At 36.0% G+C, this 20,247-nt stretch overlaps 1 protein-coding gene across 2 annotated transcripts; it reads left to right on the top strand.

The window, feature by feature from the left end:
• Window positions 1-107: 107 nt before the first annotated feature.
• On the top strand, window positions 108-20,074 carry cass4 (Cas scaffold protein family member 4). 2 transcript variants are annotated; one of them, XR_010520920.1, is made up of 8 exons: window positions 108-278; window positions 12,051-12,458; window positions 13,236-13,313; window positions 13,429-13,545; window positions 14,722-15,984; window positions 18,376-18,462; window positions 18,602-19,588; window positions 19,652-20,074. XR_010520920.1 is itself a non-coding variant. In XM_065241188.1 (7 exons), the coding sequence occupies exons 1-7, from the start codon at window positions 273-275 to the stop codon at window positions 19,013-19,015; spliced, it is 2,373 nt and encodes a 790-aa protein (XP_065097260.1). In that variant the 5' UTR covers window positions 108-272; the 3' UTR covers window positions 19,016-19,589. The 2 variants fall into 2 exon arrangements, 1 of the variants encoding a protein (XP_065097260.1); XM_065241188.1 differs by lacking the exon at window positions 19,652-20,074 and having other exon boundaries at window positions 18,602-19,589.
• Window positions 20,075-20,247: the final 173 nt, after the last annotated feature.

The raw sequence follows: 20,247 nt of genomic DNA, 5'->3' as shown, positions 1-20,247 counted from the left end.
GAGTTGATAAGAGTGATTCTGATTGGCTGACGTGCACGAGAGTAAGACACATTTCGCTTGATGCCCCGCCCCTTGTTGTGAAGCGTCTGGTCACTCGGTTTATTTAGGCAATGTGTGTGAATGTGTGTGCGCGGTAACAACAGTTAGAAAGACAAAAAAGCAAGAGAGTTTAGAGGTTTACAGATGCTGTCAGACGAGCTGTGCTGTGTTTACATGGACTTTTGAATGGGATTTTATTACCTGCTTGTTCATAGTGCTCATATCTTTAAGAGATGGAGGTAAGTACCGTTCACTTCCGAATCCTTTCTTCTTCAGAACTAAAATATTGGGTAACAGTAGGCTACAGTAACATCTCATTCATTAACATTTACTTAATGCATTAACTAACACAAACTGTCATTTTATTAATTGTATTGTCCTTTATTAATGTTGTTAAATACAAATGCTATTATTCATTCATGTTCATTTCGCATTAGCTAATGATACAACAACTGATATTCAAATTGGGATTCGTAAAACTTGAAATGAACTGATATACTAACAATAAAATGCTGTAGTAGTGGTATTATTTATTAATAGGGAATTTATCCATCTTAATTTATGTTATTTGCAAAATTTACAATACAATATTAAATCAAAAGTTGTATCTCTCACATTACCTAATGCACAATGGACTAACATGAACAGACAACAACCAATCATATTCATCAACTAATTGAATAAATGTTGTAAAAAAATGAAGCCCATTAGTTCATGTTGGCTAATGTATTAACTAATGTTAATGAATGAGACCTCATCGTAGCAGATCCAGATTTTCAGAACAAATAAAATATTAAGCATTGACCAGGGGAACTCCAAGCATTCTGTCACTGTTTCAAAGAGGAACTTTACTTTGTTTTTTGGCTCGCTAACCACCAACTGGTATTTGACTTAAGATGTAGTGCCTGCTCCTGACACCCCGAGCTTTGTATAGACCTTCAAATTTGCAAGGGGTGCAGAGTAACATGATACAGCATGGCTAGAATGAAAGAGAGGAGAATGAGACTTTATGGCTGTCATTAGGGACTCTCTCTCTCTCTCTCTCTCTCTCTCAATCTCTCTTTGAACCTGGGGTTGAGTTGTAAAGGTTACAGACATAACATGAAATGTGTTAAGGTGTAACAGTTTAAATACAGTTGCACTTTTACTACTTGCTTAGTAATATTGTCTTAGTCTGGAAGTACACTTTTTTTTTTTTTACTTTAAAAAATGTTCCAATTAAAAATGAAGGTGCTACACAATGCTGTAGAAGAACCATTTTTGGATGTATGGTTCCATAAAGAACCTTTAACATCCGGAGAACATTTCTTTTGCACAAATCATTTTTTGTATTAGAAACAGGTTCTACAAACTATAAAAATGTAAGAAATGACAGGGGAACCAAAACTGTTTTTATGGCATTACCGTGTTGAGACCCTGGAGGCCATTCCATTTACATTTATGCATGTGGCAGACGCTTTTATCCAAAGAGACTTACAGTACATTACAAGGTATACATTTTTAATCAGTGTGTTCCCTGGGTTCGAGCGCAATGCTCTACCGCTGAGCTATAAGTGAGCGATTTTGATGCGTACGTTGTGTATTTCTCTGTGTGTTGTTGTCTGATGGTTCTGATGAATGTTGTTCTAATGCCAATGTGTTTATAGTCTATGGAATCTATGTCATTAGTAATAACCATAACCACTGTTAAACAGTACACTTTAATTGTCACAGGCCCACAGGTGGGCCCAAATTTGTATGTGACTGTTAAACCGATAATCCTACTCTAAAGCTAAAATAATCTTGACAAACTATATATCATGGGAAAGCTCTAAGGATGCATTTTATAGATTTCAAAACCTTTGTGCAGTAATAATAATGTAGTGACAGTAATTTATTAATTTGTGACAATAGTATTCAGCAAATCAATGACACCTAGTGGACTTTGTTGGTAAAACCACTAAAAGTGTAACAAAAACCAAATTTTAATTTGGATTGAAACTATTAAAGACTTATGGTTTTACTTTTTTATTGGCCATTTTGGCCATGATACATTTTTATTTTTATTGTTTTTTAATATAAAATATATATCTCATTGCATTATTTGTATTAATTAAAATAAACTTAAAGGGGCGGTTTCCCGGACAGGGATTAGACTAAAATAAATGTTAGAGCTGTCAAAACTGAAAACAACTTGCATTGACATATTTAAAAATATATCAGTACATCATACACAAGTAATGTTTTTAGTAAGGCAGGTTTGTTAAAACTAGTTATATTTCCTAATTAAACTAAGGCCTAGTTCTGGCTTAAGCTAATTCCTGTCCGGGAAACCACCCCAAACTGCTATAAATATTTTTAAATTTAATTTTACAATCAACTAAAGATACTTCAGTGAACAACTTTAGAGTGTCTTCTTTAAAAAGGGCTCAAGATTAGGCTTCTAGACCAGAAGAATGCCAGAGCTATATTAAATTAAAGGTGCACATCACTTTTTTTAGACCTTTTTCAGGTTAAATTACATTTAATGACCATTAAAACATCTGATTTGCAGCTGAAGTGTTAATAATGGATCTATTGTCTGATTTACCACAATCTAAATTTTTATATTAATATTGCTTGCACAACTGCTTATCCGTTATTTCATGTTTCTTTTATTCATCTGTAATGAAGCTTGATCGTTATTAATAGAAAAAACAACCTTACACACAGATTCCTCACACCACCACACTTTCAATATGACATTTAACCTCCATAAAACAGCTACTTTTACTCTACATCCAGATTTTTTCCATATCTAATGTCTATAAATTGTCTTTGGGGAAATAGTTTTCTTCTCTCTCGACCAGTATTGGCATTAACGGGGATTAGACAATAGAATTGTAAAAGCAGAAGAGATTCAGGTCAGGTCAGGAAATCAGTCTTTAAATAAAACCAGAAGAGCAGAAAAAGATCAACTCAGCAAAAATGTCTAGTCATAGGATCTCACAATCCTCTAGCTATTATATGCAGGGTATCTGCTATTATCTACTGTTTATCTTGATGTTGAATCTTTATCACAGAACATTTCCTGTAACATGCATATTTTCATTACACCCAGTTGTTGCATGATTTCAATTGTTGCATGATTGCATGATTTCAATTCCACTGATATGCAATATCTAAACATCAGTCAAACATTATGAGTCTTATATACTCCCTTGCATATAAAAATAAACAGAACCATTTGAAATGATGGGTCCCAGGAAGTCATCTATGAGAAACGTAAGGTTTCTTTATGATGTTATTTTGGCGACAGGAAATAGCAGAGGAGTTAGGGGGGTTGTGCTATGCTTACTGACCTTTATCTTACTTATCTCTCACCAGTGTGCCAATTTTAAGTGTCTTATATCAAAATCAGAAGAGATAAAATGTCTTTAATTTTTAAGCATCTTTAAGTTCTTTGGTGTTTTGCTTACATTGTCGTGCTATGAATATTATCATTATTAATGAGGTGTCACTTCTGCATGCAAGTCTGCTATTGCGGTATTCTCATCATCATTATAGTGGTAAAACTTCTGAAACTGTTAGTAGTGTCACTTCTAGTTATTTGCACACAACACTGCTTGAGATTGTTAATGCCGATTTGTCACTTGTCATGTTTCTGAATCGTAATGATTTTCCAAGAAAGGAAATCAGAAAATGATCCTTGGATACACGATTTGCATTAAGCATCTCCCGGATGTCCCATATCCAAGCGTAGTTGGTGTGGGAAAGTCGAATTCATCCATTTAACAAGACAGCTTCCTGGCCTCTAAAGAAAGATCTGCATTGGCACTGACCTTGTGGGTGGACTTTAAATATTTACGGTACTTTCATTCGAAAATGATTTGGAAATACAGGCCATCAACATTTCCTGTGCCGTCATCTACTTTGCAGTCTCAAATATGTGTGCTATTTTGCAATGAAGTGCAGCTCTGAAGATGAAAAGATCTGATGTCTAAAATGTCTGTGTATAATTGTGTCATTCCTCGCATTGCTTCTTAGCTAGGCGTTATAACACTTGGGTTCTGCACTTTCACCTGGGGGTTAAGAGGTTAAAGAGAGTGGGAAAGCATCTCTGTTTCGTGTGAGTTTCTGACAATTTATGTGGTTTGAACCTGACGAAACACTTTTTAAAAGGACACCCCACTTTTTTGAAAATAAAGCTCCCCTAGAGTTAAACATTTGATTTTTACCATTTTGGAATCCATTTATCTGATCTCCGGGTCTGGTGGTACCACTTTTAGCATAGCATAGCACAATCCATTGAATCTGATTAGACCATTAGCATTGCGCTAAGAAATAACTAAAGAGTTTCGATATTTTTCCTATTTAAACTTGACTCTTCTGTAGTTACATTGTGCACTAAGACCAACGTAAAATTAAAAGTTGCGATTTTCTAGACAGATATGGTTAGGAACTATACTCTCATTCTGGCGTAATAATCAAGGACTTTGCTGCTGTAACATGGCTGCAGCAGGTTTAGTGATATTACGCACTGCCCGAAAATAGTCCCCTTGGTAACTTTCAATAGCAGGGGACTATTTTTGGGCACTGAGTAATATCATTGCGCTTCTGCAGCTATGTTACAGCAGCAAAGTATTTGCTACAGCACTTTGTGTAGTGAATGTATTCCTTAAAACAGTGGCTCTCAAACTTTTTCGGGCGTGTGACCTCTTTGTGTACGATGCATGCCTTCGTGTCACCCCCTCCAAGAAAATTTATGACATAAAATAATTTCTAAACTTAAATTGTTATTAAACAAAATATATTAAACTATGTAATAGTGCATTGTTGATTATAAACCTTATTTCTATAAGATTTAATTATACAGAATTTATGATAAATTAATATATTTTATAATATGTCATAAAACTGAAACTTTGCATCCCCCACTGCCTTAAAATGCAAAATGTCAGCCGGTAAATCTTGTCAAATAGTTTTTTTTTTGTGAAAAAAAGATTAATACAAAAAAAATGACACAATATTATTTCAATATCACTGCCATTGTTTTTAGAAATCTGTTAAGTTAATAAGTTAAACGTTTAAAAAGGTTTTTGCTTCATTTCATGTTGATCAAATGCAACGCTACGTCCTGCACAAACACTGTAAGATTTTATTAGCATATTAAAACACGGTATGGCATATATACGGTTTTCATCTCACTGATACTGTTCATTTGCCATGCACAACACACACACAGACATGAAGGAGAGTGGCAGCTGCTTCTTGAGAGATCAGACCAGCTGTCCAGGTCTGATCTGCACAAGCAGGCGTGTGCTGGAATCCCAGCTGAATCTGACCTCCTTTCTCACTGTACATTTACAACACACACATAGTCCAAATAAAAACGGAGAAATCTACACACTCAGCGCTCCTGACTATAAAGACACGTGCACAGGCGGACGATTGCAAATTCTTTTGAAAGCATTACTCCCTCATGTTAATATCAACACCATTTTGGGTTCATAAAGTCTGCAAGTTTTACATTTACACAATTACACTTTATTCAAGCTATACATTTTCCCTGGGGATCAAACCCATGAGCTGCTAATACAAAGCTTGTATGCCAAGTGAGCTACCATGATAAAAAAAAACTAAACCCGAAACCTGTAAATTATGGGAATATATAAACCCCCCCACTAAGAAATCTTAATTGAAATTATGTCAGTAACAACTCAGAATGATAAAATTTCCACTCCCTCAGACTTGATAACCACATTGTATTACTATTGTGCTCTCCGAACCACTATATAAGCATCCACGTTAATCATCTCCCCTATACACAGCGTTGGTTTCTGCAGCAAAGTTCCCGTGCGAACCTATCGCATGCTGGGACTGGCCTTGTGCTTGTTCTTTGGTCTGTGTGGTTTAAAGTGGGAGGGCCTGTGGTTTGTTGTGGTCAGCGTGCAGAACCCAAAGCATTACTATAGATTTCCATCGACTGGAGGGCTTGCAGGCAGAACAGGTGTCAGTATGTCAGTCCATGTGCGCTGAATGGGGGCTTTGTCTGAAGATTCGTCCATGTTAACCATTTAAGGCTGCACGCTCGCGTCTGGCTCTTATCAACAGGGAGTGTAAGACCGGGGAAGGAAGGCTGTTGTGTGTGGGGGAAGAGGATATGGGGTGGACGGTTTAAGATGAGCTACTGAACCCACATACACACATGAATATTCCAATGATAAGAGGAAGACAGAAATGAGGTGAACTACACTGTTAAAAATACCAGCACTTCGTAGCAGATAACCTTTTACGTCAAAGGTTTTTTTTACATTTTAATAGCAGGTTCTTAGGCGAAGAACCTTTTTCGTTATAAACAACTTTATAGGCGAAAATGATTAATTGGTGGTAGAGTTTAGCACCTTTATTTTTACGAGTTGAAGCCGTCTATTAGACAAAAATTATTAAAAAATTGAAGATTGTTTTAAATAAATGTAAAGTAAAGCTTCTGTAAACACATTCCCATCAACAGAAAATATATAAATACAGGAACATGAAAATATTTTCTAGAATGAGTGTTGGCACATTTCGGAAACATATTGTTTTCACAATCGCTAAAACACATTTCTTGAAACTATTGCCCACTTTCTCAAAACCTTAAACACAAAATCAAATCTTCAAACTACATCCACAGAACCTCTGACTCAACAATTGCCTCAAAATGATTTGATCTGTGCTTAGAATCAAACAATGCTTATATCTCAGATGTATAGCATTGTGTTAGCAGTGCAAAAGGTCATGGGTTTAAATCCAAGGAACATACATACTGATAAAAAAGAAATGTATGCCTTGTAATGTAATGTAAGTTGCATTTGGATAAAAGTGTCTGCCAAATGCAAAAATGTAAAAAAATATATGCATCACATAAATCCTGTAAAAACTGCAAAATACCAAACAAATAAAATTATGTTGCAATATTTAAAATTGTGCAACTGCAAAACCAAAGTCAATGAGAAATTCATCTTAATGCTGATCTGACAACAATATTACAGGCAACTTTGTCCCTTGCCAGTAAACAGAGGATAAACCCTCTTGCCAACACACCTTTCACCCCACAGGCCAGTTGCTGGGGTCCTGCTCTTCCTCATTGTCTTCCTCCTCATTTACCACCTTCCTCCTCCTCTGCCTCTCAGATTGTTCCCATTCATTGTTGGTATAAACATACGACACACCTATATTATTCTGTACAGTCTCAGATGGCTTATATGGTGTACAATCGGTAAAAAACATCATTAGGAAAAATTGTTGTGTATACTTGATGATAACTGTGTTGTAGTTGTGTTTAACTTTGACTGCCTAATATGTTTAGAGATTTGCAAAAAAAGTGAATGATTTGGCCACTGGTTATTTAGTTCAGATGATGGGGTTTAGTGTTGTAGCAGTTCAGAAAAACTGTAATATAGTTAAGCATAATATTCCTTAAAAACTGATGTAAAGGTTTGTTAAAGGTGCAAAAGGTTTTAACTCTTTCCCATCAGCGTTTTTTATTTATTTTTATTTTTTTATTTGCTGCGCCAGCATATTTATGATTTTCACAAAAGTTTAATGCCTTCTTAATGCATATTTTTTTACGTGCCCATGTTAACAGGTTACTTTTACACAGCATACGTATGCGGTCCATCTGGTCTGCTGCAGATGCGGTGTGGAGGGAGTCTATTTTTGCTATACTGCACGCAAGCTGCACACGCTGATTCAAAGTGATAGCGCATGTTCAAAATCTTCATCTTCAAAATGAGCATGGATTGACACGAAAATGCAGCAGTTTCACCATAAATGCACTTACATAAATTATGCTGTTAATTTAACCATTGTTTATTTATACTTACATAGTCTTTTAGTTTCTATTTGTAGTAAAACAACAGTACCCCAAATTTACTGTTGTCTCCACAGTAACCATAACCATAATATTTAAAGTCAAACTAGGGTAATACAAGTCTTAACCAATTTGCCAAAAATCATTTTCGCTATATTACATTTTTTTGTTAATTTTCCTAAGGGAGTAACTATACAAAAAATATCTGTTTGAAAGACGAAGAAGCACACCTTTCAATCAGCGCTACATAGAAATGAACGTGCTCATAAACGGGAGTAATATTTGGAATAATGTGTGCATCTTTGAATAACTGTCAGAATACAGTTACTTTGAATATAATTTTTGTCATATAAAGTTTGAAGAGATGTTTTCCTGTGGCGGCCGGTGACTTATTTTTTTGGAGGTTCGTCACAACATGTATGTAGCCCGTCATGTGTGTGGTTTGTAATTTCAAAACATGTGTTCTGCGCGTCGAGTGAACCTATGTGCATCACGTGTTTTGTCAAAATAAGTGCCTGCTGCAGAGGCGTCTAAAGGGTTTGTGATAAAAGAGACGCTCGCGTTTGCCAGATACTTGCATAATCAGAGTTTACTGCTAAGCGAGTGTCTTGAGTGTATTTTATGAACGTGAGCGTCTCTTTTATCATAAACGGTGTGCAGCAGGCACTTATTTTGACAAAACTCGTGATGCACATGGTTTACATGACGCAACAAACACATATTTTAACACACATGAACACTTATTTTGAATTTGCGCCCCTCGTATGAGCAGTCATGAGCCGCCACTCATGTTTTCCACTGCATGTTGTTAAGCTTATTTAGACTTGTTAGTGCAGTTATAACAGCGTGTTGACGCATTTACCTCAGAGTATATTTCAGTAATATTGCTGTCTTTCCGGTAATAATAATACAATTTCCATGTCAGTCCTGCTTTCTTGTCATGTCATTGTGTTGTTATGTTAAGTTATGTGAGGAAATGTATTGCCAATAGAGACGTTCATTGTCGTTATATAAATACTCTCGTATATGCAAATATATAAATAGTAGGAAATGTATAATGTGCTGCCTACATTTTCTATTCAAAAGTTATGCTGCTAATTTATATTTATAAAATAAATGGAGAGATAAACAGACCTTTGATCCATTCATGTGTCCTGACCACTAGGCCAGACTACTAGACATAGCCTACTAGAGATTTTAAACATCCTTAATTCATACTAGTCTATCAAATAATATCTAAAGTATATTGTTTTGTGAAAAAAAACACAGAAGGCTATGTTACATTGTTTATTGAGGAGGAAAAACTCGTCATTGGCAGGGAAGCGTTTTCTCTTAAGTGACGAGTTTGCCTATCAATGGTAGGGAAAGAGTTAAAAGGATCTATTGACAGAAATGTACATTTAATATACATAACTATATTCATTTATCAGTGGTGTATAAAAAATTACAAAATTAACTGTATTTTTTTATTACCTTGAATGAGCCGTTTTTATGTACATACATAGAAGTCGCCGTCATGTTTCTACATTAGCCCTAAATTGTTTTAAAGTGCGCGTTTTGTCACTACGTTGTCTCAGATGACAATATATTTGTCCTATGGCGGCTATCGTAGCTTCTCTATGCATTTCGAAAGGTAGGGTGAACAGAATACCGAACCGTTGGGTGCAATTCACAATCTCACCAATAGATGCCGCTAACATCTACACAGTGGACCTTTAAGTTTCTGTCACCCAAACATTTGCCATCAAAACTACATCATCAAAACAATCAATAGTTCAAATGTTACGCTACGTTATGTTACTAAGGGTAAATGAATACTCTTATCTGAAGTATTTAAATGTGTGATGTACCAGGCTGTTAGCAGCTTGTGTTGATACTACAAAGGTTTCGTTCATTACATGTTTCCATGTGATGTATTTTAAGAGCATGTGCACTGTTGGTGCTGAGGAATTTTTGAGCACATGGAATGGGGTTTAAAGGGACGTGTGCACATGGTTGAAGCGTGTGTGTGTGTGTTTGTGTGGTAATGTGTGTCGAGCGAGGGGCTCTCCGAATGCCACAGGCATCATATCTCTCATTTACTGCATGATTTGCAGGTGCAGGTGTTTGTGGGTGTCTGCGGGAGTGTTCTTAAATAACCAAACACACAACTGAAGGACACAAGTAACACTTCAAACTTCCGGATATAGTATTGAATCTTTAGATGTTTGAAGTGCTTTTGATATGGTAGTTCTGCTACAAAATGTCTTGAATGGATTCATTGTTCCCACTGGTTTTCACTTTTAAACAGGCTAAATTCTGAATAAAAATCTAAATTAGGAAACAAGTGTAGACGTATACGGGAAGTATGGGGAAGAAGCTTCCGTTTTTTAAAGGAAATTGTGGCAGGAAGTGAAAACCAGACACTGAAATGCTTTTCATCTGCACACCTATGCCAAGGTTTCCATTCTCTATTATGTGAGACTATTGCTAGTGGGGGTGGATCAAGTATTTTTTTGAGTTTGGATTTTGGTTCAATTGAAATAATTAATAATGAGTTGAATTAAGGAATGCCTAACGATTAGTCGCAACTTATACTTTGCAGAATAAAAATGTTTGGTTACATATTATATTTGGGCAGAGGCGGACACCATAGATATGTATAAAGGCTAGATGTGTTACGGCGGAGTCTCTAACGTCATCACCTGGCAGCCATCTTACCTCAGACAGCTCGCTTACTCGTATTGAGTTTAATGGTGCAGGTACTTTTAAATGACCATAACTTGCTCAATTTTGTACCGATTTTCAAACGGTTTGATTTTTTACAAACGTTATTAACGTGGCTATAATTCTGGATGCTTTAACATGTTTCATACATTTTTTTTTATTTTTAGTATAAGTATGCAGTGTCATAGGTACATCTTTGACGTTTATAACAAACCAAACCGTTTGAAAATCTGTAAAAATTAAGCAAGTTATGGTCATTTAAAAGTACCTGCATCATTGAAACTCAATGCTACGAGTGAGCGAGCGCCCTGTGGTAAGATGGCCGCCAAAATGCGGACGTTCCACTCAATTGGCCAGCAGCGCGGGCGAGACATCTAGCCTTTATACATATCTATGGTGGACACTACTTGAGTATTTTAATGAAATTTTCCAATCATCTGTGGTTTATCAGAGTGTTTGTCTTGGAATTTTTTTTACTTTTCTTTACTAAAAAATTTTCACTACATTCTAAAGCATAGAATCATACTGTGTATTCCTTTATATTGCATATTAAAATTTATTTAATACCTAATTACATAAAATTATGTACTTTTACTTTTCTTGAGTAAAAGTACAAAAGTATTTTTTTACTTAAGTAAAAGTAAAAAAACAAGATGTTTAATGTACATAAATATTAAATATAAACAAAAAACTTAAATTATGAAATGTAGTGGAGTAAATTTTTTTATAATATGCTTTGCAATGTATGTTTTTTTGATATAATAAAATACGAATACTTCAAAATGTATTTTTATGTAGAAATTAACAATACTTAAGTAGTCTGTATGTGGGTGTAGAAAATAGAAAAAATATATTTATTTAAGAAATATTTATATATTATATAAATTATATAAAAATAAACATGTATATGCAAATGTTTCTTAGATTTATACATGCATGTGTATGTATTTACATAATTATTATACACAGTACACCCACATATATTATGTAAAGGTTTATTTAGCAAACAATTAGTCATGACGTTATGTTTTTACCTAAGATTATCATTAGAGGTTTAGTAAAATATTTTGACACCAATTGCATTGCATTACATCAATCACAATCCATTATAATTAGATATTATTATATAATATAATCACTTCTGGTCATTCAAACACATAAAAAACCCTGTATTACACAATGTGATGAAACTAAACAGCCCTTATAAAACCAACACAGCCTATTATGTTTAATAGATGCCTTTATGTAAAATGTTATTTTTTTATTTTACGGTTGCTGTAGCTTTTGGTCACAATATAACAGTAAACACGTGCATGATGTACCCCAGATGACAACAAAGAGATGAGATTACAGACATTTGTACATACAGTCAAGTCGTGCCTAGCTACCCACGGGCCCATTATTCATGCGGCAGCGACACAAAGCCATTGTTTGTCATATAAATCATTACGTGTCATTGACTCCCATGTCTTCTGTGTTGCTTTTCTTTTAGACCCTGCTTGCCAAAGCTCTCTTTGACAACACGGCCGAAAGTGAAGATGAGCTGGCTTTTCGCAAGGGTGACATCATCGTGGTCCTCGAAAGAAACGTTATGGGGAGCATCGGCTGGTGGAAGTGTTCTCTTAATGGACGTCAGGGCCTGGCACCGGCAAACCGCCTGGGTATTCTTTCTCCAGTGGAGGCTGAGAGTCTTTCTGCTAATTTAAGTGTGGAGAGAGATTCCTGGTTGAAACAAAGCTGTCAAAACATCTATCAAATCCCAAAAGCTAACATGCCATCACCACCGGATCCGATTTATGAAGATATGAATATGATAAGTAATCGGTCCCTCCCATGCATCCCTTCAGCAGATAAGCATATGTCACAAGATGATCCAGGAGGAAACAGCCCCCTACGTGATGTAAGTTTCTTACTGTAACAGCAGCATGTCAGCTACCAATTTAGCATGAAAAGGATTATAAATAAAGAATGCATCATGTGTGAAAAATAGAGAAAGGTGCTTTGTGATTAGTTTTTGCCCTGCGCACCCGTACTTTTCACGCTAGGATAGTTTAATCTTAGATAATAGTTTATCTAATAAGGCCTCACAAAAATACATGGGATTGGATTTGTACCTCTAATGCTTTTAAAATAAAATAAAAATGTAATTCAATGTAACCTTTTTTAAAACACCTTATTACTCAAAGAAAGGATGTAGGGAGGCTAATTGGCAAACCCCTGCTGGCACACATGGGGACCAGAGGTCTCTCTCTCTGGGGACAGGTATGCAACACAGAAGCTTTATGAGCTTGTAAAAGAGCAACCAAGACAAAATTCAGACACCACTAACTACAAACAGAAGCAGTGGGTCTGATGTCCTAGAGACAGAGAGCGGGGATAGAAAGAATTAAAAACAGAGAAAGAAAGAGAGAGAGAGAGATAAAAGTGTTTAGTTATCAAATAGCAACAGGTCAGGCGTCAGTGTTCCCATTTTGCTCCAGGGAAGGATGTTTACCTCTACAGTTGTCTTTCACCAGCTTAAATGTGGCATGGTTTCAATTATACAACTGGGTTAACAGGGTACACTTACTGTAATGTGTACTGCATTTTAAGACTTCGGAAGTGGGCCGCATGATGTCAGCTCCATGGTTACCATTTTTTGGGTTAAGATTTAGACTAATAGTTTTACTCTGTGCAGGTTGCAATGACTCCGCCCAGAACCGGTGCAGAATTATATGATGTTCCAAGCTTGTTAAGAAGAAAATCCATGTTCACAGTAAGTTTTTGTTATAGTTTATCTAAACCAAGAGTACTTTTATAGGAAATACTATTAATAAGAAATATGGAAAAACTTTTATTAGATACCTCGTGTAACTTAATTTCTTTGGTAGCCGCCTGCACCGCAACCACCCATGCAAAGGAAAGTTTCACTGATGCCTACCACTGAAGTTCAGAAGAGATATGAAACGCTACGAGGCAACAGATCTGTCAATGCATCTAAAAAAAATGTAAGCATGAAATGACCAGTAATGCATATTGTTGTTAAAGGGAAGTTCACACAAAAATGAAAAGTCTGTGACAAAAGAAGATATTTTGATAAATGATGTTAAACACACAGCAGATAGTGACCATTGACTTCCATAGTAGGAAAAACAAATATGATGAAATTCAATGAGTACCGACAACCGTTTGCTTACTATCATTTATCAAAATATCTTCTTTTGTGTTCATCAGAAAAAATAAATTCATACAGATTTAGCACAACATGAGGATGAGAAAATAATAACAGAATTTTCATTTTTAGGTGAACTATCCCTTTATTGATCTTCATTTGATTTCTTTTTATAACTACCATATCCCATTTAAAGGGATAGTTCACCCAGAAATGAAAATTCTGTAATTATTTACTCATCCTCTTGTTGTTCTAAACCTGTATGAATTTCTTTTTTTCTGATGAACACAAAAGAAGATATTTTGATAAATAATTGTAGCCACACAGCTCCTGGTACCCATTAACTTCCATAGTACAAAAAACAAACACTATGGAAGTCAATAGGTACTGTCAACTGTGTGGCCACGATGTCATCCAAAATGTTGATGTCTTTCTTTGTTCAGTCAAGAAGAAATTATGTTTTTTGACGAAAACATTCCAGGATTTTTCTCATTTTAATGGACTTTAATGGACCCCAACACTTAACAGTTTTAATGCAGTTTGCAAAATTGCAGTTTCAAATGACTCTAAACGATCCCAAACGAGGCAAAAAGGGTCTTATCTAGCGAAACGATTGTCATTTTTGGCAAGAAAAATAACAATGCACTTTTAAACCACAACTTCTCGTCTTCCTCCGGTCCTGTGACAAAAATTACAATCGTTTCGCTAGACAGTTCAGAGTCCTTTGAAACTGCAATTTTAAACTGCATTAAAACTTTTAAGTGTTGGGGTCCATTAAAGTCCATTAAAATGAGAAAAATCCTGGAATGTTTTCCTCAAAAAACATAATTTCTTCTCGACTGAACAAAGAAAGACATCAACATTTTGGATGACATGGTGGTGAGTAAATTATCTGGATTTTTTTTAAAGAAATTGACTAATCCTTTAAAGAAAAAAATATGTTTTTTTCTGAATCAAATCAATTTGTTTCTGAATCATTTGTAAGTGAAAATGTACTTTCTTGTTCATGTAGGTCTGCATTATACGACCATTGGTTTCCCAAGACCCCAGTTATGAAGTACCAATGCCCTGCATCAGTGAGGATATTCCAAAGCCTCCATTGGTTTGCAGTACCATGCCGAACCTTTCTAAGTCAGACTGGATTTATGATGTTCCTGTCTTCATGCAAAAACAAGGTGCTGAACCTGATCGCTATGGCACCATGCCATCCAAAATTATAAGCTCAGACATACCACTTTATGACACCTTGCCAGCTCGTGTTTGTCCCGAAAGAAAAGTCACTCAGCTCCAGCCTGTCTATGATGTTCCGAAACCAAGCCTGTTTGTGCAAGCTGATTCATGCACTTATGATGTCCCACCGTGCCTTAAACCGAAAGAGACCTCTGAACATTCTACATTACCCAGACAGTCTAGTGCTCCTGAAATTGACTCTATCAAGAATCATGAACTCTTTGAGTATAGGGGTATGTCCAGACCCATATGTGACCAGTTTCTTCGTTTGCCCTTAAGGGGTCGATCTTTGTCCAGGCAGGCCACGGAAGGTGGATTTAGAAGGGACTATAGTGATAACAAAGACAACCAGAGAAGCTCTACTGTGTCCGACTGCTCCACAGCTTCCAGTTCCTCCAGGAGTTCCTGCGACTCTTTCCTGTTGAGCTCTCCAGAGCCCGAGCCCTTGCGTGAGGTCGCCCTTTCTCAGGAGGAGGCTGGCCAGCGGCTACATGAGCTGCGGGATGCCGTGTGCCAATCCGTACCCAAACTGATGTTGTTCGTCAGCAGCCAATGGAGAAGCAAAGAGCACCTGGGTCAGCACCTCCATCAGATCCGCACAGCCACGGAAGAAGTGACGGACTCCATCACCAGTTTCCTGAACTTTGCCTTGGACGTCAGAGGAAATGCGCAGAGGTTGACGGACTCCAACCTGCAGGCGAGGCTCCTGAAGCAGCTCTCCATCGTGGAAGACTCAGGTTTGATCCTGCAGCAGGCTGCGAATCTGCTGCGAGGCATGGGCTGGAAGCTGGATGTTTTGGCTCAGGATGACGGCAAATCACAGACACATGACCATTTGGAGCAGTTTGTTATGGTGGCTCGTACTGTACCGGAGGATGTTAAGAGGCTGGTGTCCATCCTGAATGCCAACGGGAAGCTTCTTTTCAAAGTGCCTGCAAAGGAACAGGACATGGCGGAGCAAAGCGGCTCGTCTGAAAAACGTTTAAGCAAAAGTGAACCAACTGTAGACTCAGGAATAGATGACAGCGACTATATACAACTTCAGGTAAGCAAATCACACATTAAAGAGTATATCATCAAAAAATGACTTTCTTAGTATTTTTGTCTAATTTTCCGTATTAAAAATCTTAAATCAAGATGTATTTTCTTGATGAGCAAAATGACCTTAGAAAATAAGTCTAGTTTTTAGACCAAAAATATACAATTTAAGTGAATTTGTGCTTAAAACAAGCAAAAATATCTGCCAATGGGGTGAGAACATTTTAATTTTTAAACAAAATTTATTTTAAGATTTTTTTCTCACCCCATTGGCAGATAATTTTGCTTGCTATAAGCACAAATTCACTTTAATTGTATATTTATTAAAAACTAGACTTATTTTCTTAGGTCATTTTGCTCATCAAGAAAAAGCATCTTAATATAAGAGTTTTTAGATATTTCTACTGAAAACTAGACAAAAATACTAAGTAAGAAAGTCATTTTTTGCAGTGTAAGTGCTATAATTGGGTCCCCGGTGCTTGTGAAATGTGAAAAAGATCAACCCAGTAACTTAGTTTTGATACTATTCCCTACAAGCATGTGAAAAAGTAGGTCATTGAAATTTGACTCTCCTTGTGATGTCAGAAGGGGATAATACCACCCCTTAATCTGCACTATCCAACCACGGCACTGCCATTTAGTGCAGAGATCAGCTCATTTACATTTAAACGGACACACCCCAAAATGGCACATTTTTGCTCACACCTGCAAAGTGGCATTTTTAACATGTTATAGTAAATTATCTATATTGTATTTTGAGCTAGAACTTCAAATACTTACTCTGCGGACACCAAAGATTTATTTGACATCTTAAAAAAGTCTTGTGAAATGTCACCTTTAACATTATCAGTGGCAGATCTAGACCATTTCAACTGGGGGGGCCAATCTGGGGCCAGTTGTACTGTTAGAGGGGGCAGTTACATATAGACCTTATTCCTGTCATATTATTTTCTGCACTGCACTGCAAAAAATGATTTTAAAGAAAAAAAATCTTAGTATTTTTGTCTTGTTTTCAGTTTTTGTCTAGTAATAAGTCTAGTTTTTAGACAAAAAAATCTGCCAATGGGGTAAGAAAAAAAAAATTCTTAAACCCTAAATACATGTTTTATGCATAAAATCACTTAAATTTGATATTTTTGGTCTAAAAACTAGACTTATTTTCTTGGGGTCGTTTTGCTCATCAAGAAAAAGCAATTTAATTTAAGAATTTTTTTATATGTTTACTGAAAACAAGACAAAAATACAAAGATTTTTTTTCTTGAAAATAATTTTTTTGCAGTGTGCACTAAAAACATTAACGGGCCAAATACCATGTTTATGCTACTGTTTAATTACGGATGTAAAAAACAACGATCGCGAAAAAAATTGTACAAATAATTTCACACCCCACATTTGGGGGGGGGGCACAAGGGGGTCCAAGCTTGTTATCACAGGGGCACTGGCCCCCGCTGGCCCCTTCCTAGAACCGCCACTGAACATTATAGTAAAACTGGTTCTACTATTAAAGGCACAATATGTGATTTTTGCATTAAAATATAGGAAAGCCACTAAAATGTTTTGCTATTTTAACCCATTTTAACCCTCCTTACTCACCTGTCAATGACATCATATCTGAGTTATTATCAGTTACTGCAGTGAAAAACTATAAATGTTTTGACTTAATGCGGTGGTGCCCAGGCTAATTGGTTAACTTTATTTCATTAACAATGAACATGATTTGTGAGTCCTGCTGGAGTGATTTCCATCGGCATTCCAGGTGAAGACTACAGTCCCATCATTCCAGGCTTCTTCACAGCATCATCGAACTACACCTTTGTTATTGTTTTGCGACATCTAGTGGTGAAAATTACATATTGTGCCTTTACTACTACTAAATATTGATTTTAATAACCCCTACTTTAAAGGGATAGTTCACTTTAAAATTAAAATTCTGTCATCATTTACTCATCCTCAAGTTGTTCTAAACCTGTATGAATATAAGAAGTAAGATATTTTGAGAAATGATGGTAAACACACAGCAGATAGTGACCACTGACTTCCATAGTAGAGAAAAAGGAGTGTTGTGGAAGTATTGTGATAAATGATGAAGAACATTTTTTTTGATAAATGATGGTTAGCACACAGATGACAGTACACATTAAATTCCATAATATTTATTTATTCCTACTATGGAAGTCAATGGTCACTATCTGCTGTGTGTTAAGCATCATTTTTTAAATATCTTCTTTTGTGTTCATCATAAAAAGAAATTCATACAGGTTTAGAACAACACGAGGATGAACTATCCCTTTAAAAATCATCTGTATAATGCTGAATAAATTCTTTTGTCATATGCATGAGATATAAACAATTTCATTGCCAGTCATCATTTTTAACCAATGCTATTGCTTTTTAACAGACAAAGACGGAAGAGGATGTCCAACAACCGAAATTGTCAAAAAGCAGCTTTAAACAAAAGAAAAATTGTGATACTGTTAAAAAACAGGTAATTTATATCTCAAAGTAATGTAGTTGAATAATAATGTGATCCTATTAGCAAGGGGACAAGTAAAGCTTGCATTATTGTGTTACAAATATATATTGATTTTAAATCTCTAACCTTTTCATTACTGTGTCTTCAAAAGGTTACCAAATCACTGTCCCTTAGCCCCTGCCGTCCACTTCAAACCTCCAAGAAGCCGTCAATCTCTGACCACTGCAGACTTTATTTTGGAGCCATTCAGAAGGCAATCAGTGTGTTTATAAGTAGTCTGAATGATGGGCATCCCCCTGAAAAGTTCATATCCCACAGTAAGCTGGTTATTATGGTGGGCCAAAGACTTGTGAACTCTTTGTGCACCGAAGCCAAAAATACAGAGGCCAGTCAGGAAATGTTGTCTATGAGCAATCAGCTATGTGCCCATCTCAAGCAGCTTGCCGTGATCACCAAGAAAGCAGCTCTGAACTACCCTGACCAGCAATCACTGCAGGAAGCCCAGGACATTGCCAAAGAGCTGGCACAAAGAGCACAGCACTTCAGAATGTCACTGGATGCCTGACAAGCCATATTATAAGTTATCATCATGAGGAGGTGGGTTGGCGCATTGGGCAATTGTATTTGAGGAATATCAGAATCTGTTTGATTTGTATGAGAGTACACTTAAACCGCACAAAATTTCTGTCTGTTAAAGGGGTCATAGCGTGAAAATTTGACACTTTCCATGTTTAAGTGCTATAATGGGGTCTCCAGTGCTTCTATCAACCTAGAAAATGTGAAAAAGATCTAACTTTGTTTTGGCAAGCCATTCTTTGCAAGCATGTGAAAAATTAGATTGTTCAAATTTGTGCCTGTTTTGTGAGGTAGGTAGCAAGGCCAATTACAATAACTCCGCCCCTTAATCTGTACTATCCAATTACGGCACTGCCATTTAGTGCAGAGTGAAAGAGAGAGAAAAAAAATAATTGACAGCACAAACCACCATCATTGCGATCAGTGTTTGCATTTCATCAGCTCATTTGCATTTTAAAGGACACACCCATTTTTGCAGTGGCAATTTGTACATGCTATAATAATTATCTGTGGGGAATTTTGAGCTTAAACTTCACGTATACACTCTGGGGACACCAAAGACGTATCTTTAAAAAAAATCTCATAATATGACCCCTTTAATGTACAGACGGTAAGCAAGCTAAAGGAAACAAGAGTAAACAATAATATCAAAATTTGCATTTTTGGGTAAACTATTATTGGTATATACAGTGTTAACCAATAATTAAAGACCTTTGCATCAATTTGCCTTATTATAAGTGTATGATGTACTTGCCCAGCCAAACCTCAGACTTTAAATGATTTAAACAAACAATGCACTTTTATAATGCCCAACACTGTATAAAGTTTTGGTTATAATAATTAGACACAATGTATGTAAATAACTATACTATATGTAACATTTTTGTACAATAATTTAAACATTTTTTTTCTAAACAACTTTGAATACAACTTTTTCATTTTCTTTCCATTCTTAAATCTTACATTTTCAGTATTCATTCTTTTACGCTGTAAGAATGCAGTATTCTGCTTTTTAACATGTACTGTAATATCTAATAAATCGTTTCTTCTTGACACAAATAAAATGTGATGTATGTGATATGATGTGTATTGTGATAGCTTAATGGTTAAAACTGTTTAAAATTCTCCACATTTAGGAGTAACTAAGAGTACTTCTTTGCCAACTAAATTATTTTACAAATTTCCCTTTAAGCAAATACCACGTTTGTCTGATTTCTGAAA

Source organism: Paramisgurnus dabryanus, chromosome 14 (genome assembly GCF_030506205.2).
Source record: "Paramisgurnus dabryanus chromosome 14, PD_genome_1.1, whole genome shotgun sequence".
Taxonomy (NCBI): Eukaryota; Metazoa; Chordata; class Actinopteri; order Cypriniformes; family Cobitidae; genus Paramisgurnus; species Paramisgurnus dabryanus.
The sequence above is the reverse complement of the archived record's forward strand: the minus strand, read 5'-3'. Positions and strand labels throughout refer to the sequence as shown.